The following is a 4,040-nucleotide window of genomic DNA, read 5'->3' as shown; positions in this document are numbered from 1 at the left end:
AAAAAGTGAGCAATATGTTAACATGATCTTTCAAAATACATCCAGCCGTTGGAGACAAACATAGAACAGAAATATCGTCGCTGCCATGTCAAACTATCGAATGTGCAAAAATACCTTTTCATTTAGGATATCTTGCGCATGCGTTTAGAATGATACGCAACTTGGCAAATCGTCGAATGTCTAGCCATAGAAGCAGAGGATATTCAGCCCTATTCTGCATTTCGACTCGAATCGAAATTTTCTCCGTTTGGCAACTTTGGTATTCTGCGTTCCGTTTCCTTTCGATCAATCTTACGATTATACCTATTCTACATTTCGATCGTAGTTCCGTTTTTCTAAGTTGCAAATTTGTTGACGGAGAACGTTTCAATTGCTATTTTCGTGGGTTTAAATAATAAACTTTTATAAAAAATTTAAGTAAAATATACTATGCATGATTCTAAGTCATCATAAATGAATTTTCTCGATTTCTGTGTTTTCGCGAGCGGTAATACGTACGGGCAATACGAAAAATTGGCTCAAATAATGGCAACCAAAAGGTATATTGCGCGACGTTTTCAAAGTGGAAGTCCAGGCGTTTTTGTTTACATTATCTATAAATAAGACTGTGAAATGCACTGAATACAATTTATTCTTTTTATATAAAATTAATCGATGTATGCACATAGATACATACATACATAAAATGTGAAGTTATATAAAAAAGATGTTTTTATTATTGCACTCGTTTTTACTAACTTTTTAAAAAGAGGTGCGTATGTTGTCTCGAATTCGATTTGCTAGGGAAAGATAAGCTTTGTTCTTCCCCTCCTCCTGACGGCTTTTAAAATGGGATTCGTTTGAGTTAAAATTTTCCACTCTGTAGTAAATGCAAATGTTGTGGACTGCTCTAAACAACGTTTATAATTTCACTGACTTTAAACGATGAGTAATAGAGTACAAGATGAATTCCTTATGACTCTTCACGCATCTAAAAAAAGAGCAAACATGTCCCTAAATCTCCGCCTTTCAACTTCCGCATCAGCAATCTGGGACTCGTTCTTCTCTTCAAGCAATAACGCCGCGGCTATGGATTTCATTATAATTATGTATCCACTTAAATTTTATTTTTAAATTACAGTGATGCTACGTATATTTAGTTATTTTAAAATATTTAGAAACTTTAACTTCATGTGCTGCTATAGTTTGGTGGCAAATATCTCTTTGTTTTGTTTCGATTTCACAGATTCCTAGGCAAACAGCTAATTTCGAAAGATGTTTTCTGTCTTCCTCTTCTTCTTTCGTTTCGATCGTAACGCAGAATATCTAAGTTCGATTCCAGCGGAGCGGAATGCGGGAACGTAATCGAAATGCAGAATAGGGCTGATTGCCTTTAACAAAGTGTCGAATCCGGCACATTTTCCTAATGACAAGATTTTTACAACAGTTTCTTTGCTCCTGAAAAGTACCGATTTTCACATTCGATAGTTTGACATGGTAGCGACGATATGATGTACTCTATAAATAAAAAAATATAGCGATTTAAAATAGGTCATCGATTATTTATTCTTCCACTTTATCACAAGAATCATAATCATCATCATCATCCTCATCAATGCTATTAGGCAGATAGTCCGAATCAAATTCCTCGTCGTTACTAAACGGCTCATCCAAATCATAATCGTCGTCCAATACACAGCCGTTAGTACTTGAGTTAAGAGCATCCTCATCCTGTTCATGCTGACGTTGCCGTTCCCTTAGTCGGTAATTTTTGTAATTTTGCTCAAAGTTAGCTTGAAGAAGAAACCAAATTCGAGTAAACATATAAAAAAAGAAATTATTTATTCTAAATGCGAATTTATTCAATAATTATTTTGGATGAATCGATTGAAGCAAATGTATTGTACTAATTTATTTTACTTTCTGGTGGATGATTGAAATGCTGGAAATGTGCTGGATTCCGACGATAACAAAGGCTACCGTATGGACAGTCAGGTGTGCCCTTAGGAGGGGGTGGATAATTTGGCCGTTTGTAGTCATTGTCACCGGGATGCGCTTCTTCTATTCGGTGCATTGGGTTACGTCTGCATAAAAAGTTTATGACGTATTTAGCCACGGATTAAAATTAATATAATACCTATAGCAACGAATCCCAAATCTACAAGATTCTCGCGAAGAAGAAGAGCAAGCATCGGCTTTCTCTATCTTAACAGCTCGTTTTATATCAATTGTACTGGTAGAGCCAGAACCAGATTGACACATGTCGTTAATGTTTCCCCCTTCATTGCTCTCAACAAAAGGTTCGGATTTAATTTCAAATACTAATCCGTTACCTCCGTGACCGTTTACACGTTCTTGATCAGAATTACTCGAAGTGTCGGCGTTTTTGTTTTCAAATATACTTGTATTTTTCTCGGCTTCATAGGTTTCAATTGAAGCATCGATGTCATCCGACAGCCTGACGCGCTTTGAGTCGTTTTTATCTGCACAAGATGAATCGCGCTTGAGATAATCTCGGTTTTCATTTTCCTCAACATTAGCACCTAAAATGTTGCAGTTATTTATTTCAGATACGTCCTTTACTTTTATTCCAGTGCTGCAGTGCGCGCCATCATAAAGATTGATCTTTTGTGAAATAGCCAAACTAGTTGATTCTGCTGAAACCAATTTCCTATTTTCAGGATCTAAGCCAATTTCATTTACCACTGGCAGCATTCTGAGCAATCTTTTTCAGTAAAATTTTAGAACCGTTGTGAAATAACGCATTTACTTTGTTTTTATTTTCTGCATTAAGCGATAGAAGAAAAATATCGTCGATATATCGATGGTTTGTGTTTTACAAAAATACTATCGATGTTTTAAGACTCGATACTGTCGGCTATAAATCATTAGGCCTGAGCACACTAGCCTGCTCAGTCGGACTGAGCAGTCCACCCCTCGAACGCACACTGGACTGGTCAGTCGGCCAAAAACAGGTTTCAGTTTTGTATACATGAGCTACGCATGATTGTGTTAGTGCATGTGGCACATGCCCACTGGGTAAATAGGTAAGCACCTAACGAGGTAAGCCATGTTTTCTTTCAGTTTTTAGTACCAAAATTGTCATCATGGCCAATGTCATCTACTAGTAAAGCACAAAATGAACACCTCCGACGACACATTACATACATACATAGATACATTTGGGATCAGACATACTTCTGAGCCGCTTTACAAAGTAAGTTACGTGTAATGCAGAGCAGTCGCTCGGAGTAGTTCGGTGCTTGAAAATAACTTCGGCTGCACGTTATTTTGTAACTGACAACGTAATGTGTCGTCGGAGGTGCTCATTTTGCGCTTTATTAGTAGACGACATTGGCCATGATGACAATTTTGGTACTAAAAACTGAAAGAAAACATGGCTTACCTCGTAAGGTGCTTGCGTATTTTCCCAGTAGGTGCAAACAAAACGAAATAGAAAACATGTCTATGTGTTCAATCCGCGATTTTCGCGGACTGAAATGAGCGAGGTAAACTCGAACTCCCTTCCCCCTCCTATCCACACAAAACCGGTTTTAAGCGGACTGAGAAGTCCAGTGTGCGGAGGCCCATTGTCATTTTGAAATAAACGTCACGAGAGACGAGAAAAATTTAAGTCGTATATAATTATGGTGAAAAGATAAAAGTCCCACATAATTATTATGAGAAGACGTAAATAATTTTCGTCTTGAAATAAACGTTTCGAGAGACGAGAAATATAAAAATCCCATATAATTTTTATGAAAAGACGTAAATAATTTCCATCTGAAAATAATCGTCCCGCGAGACGAAAAGGATATTTCTCGTAAATAATTATTATACAAAGACGAAAAGAATTCCTCTTAAAACAAGGCGACGTTCTTGATTTCAAATATTAGGATAATAATTATTTTGGGTCTCTGTTTAGAATTCTTGCGGGACCAAGAATTGCAGCTTGTAGATTTTTCGACGATGGAAGCTGCTTTGGAAGAATATATTGGAAAATTAATTTCAGTTAACAATTCTAAGTTATTGTTAGAATTTTAGCTTTGGATGTACACAGT

At 36.7% G+C, this 4,040-nt stretch overlaps 1 protein-coding gene across 1 annotated transcript; it reads right to left on the bottom strand.

The window, feature by feature from the left end:
• Positions 1-1,516: 1,516 nt before the first annotated feature.
• LOC118750181 (aprataxin and PNK-like factor) lies at positions 1,517-2,851 on the bottom strand. Its single transcript, XM_036484909.1, has 3 exons — positions 2,117-2,851; positions 1,900-2,063; positions 1,517-1,772 (listed from the first exon to the last, which is right to left on the bottom strand). The coding sequence occupies exons 1-3, from the start codon at positions 2,692-2,694 to the stop codon at positions 1,543-1,545; spliced, it is 972 nt and encodes a 323-aa protein (XP_036340802.1). The 5' UTR covers positions 2,695-2,851; the 3' UTR covers positions 1,517-1,542.
• Positions 2,852-4,040: the final 1,189 nt, after the last annotated feature.

This window comes from Rhagoletis pomonella, unplaced genomic scaffold, assembly GCF_013731165.1.
Source record: "Rhagoletis pomonella isolate Grant_MI unplaced genomic scaffold, Rhpom_1.0 Rhpom_scaffold_00160, whole genome shotgun sequence".
NCBI lineage: Eukaryota > Metazoa > Arthropoda > Insecta > Diptera > Tephritidae > Rhagoletis > Rhagoletis pomonella.
This window is presented reverse-complemented; position numbering and strand designations above follow the sequence as displayed.

Coding starts and splice junctions, on each gene's coding strand:
- LOC118750181 (XM_036484909.1), bottom strand. CDS start 2,694: ATGCTGCCAGTGGTAAATGAAATTGGCTTAGATCCTGAAAATAGGAAA. Junction 2,064..2,116: donor TTTGGGATTCGTTGCTATAG/GTATTATATTAA, acceptor CTTTTTATGCAG/ACGTAACCCAATGCACCGAA. Junction 1,773..1,899: donor TTTCAATCATCCACCAGAAA/GTAAAATAAATT, acceptor TTCTTCTTCAAG/CTAACTTTGAGCAAAATTAC.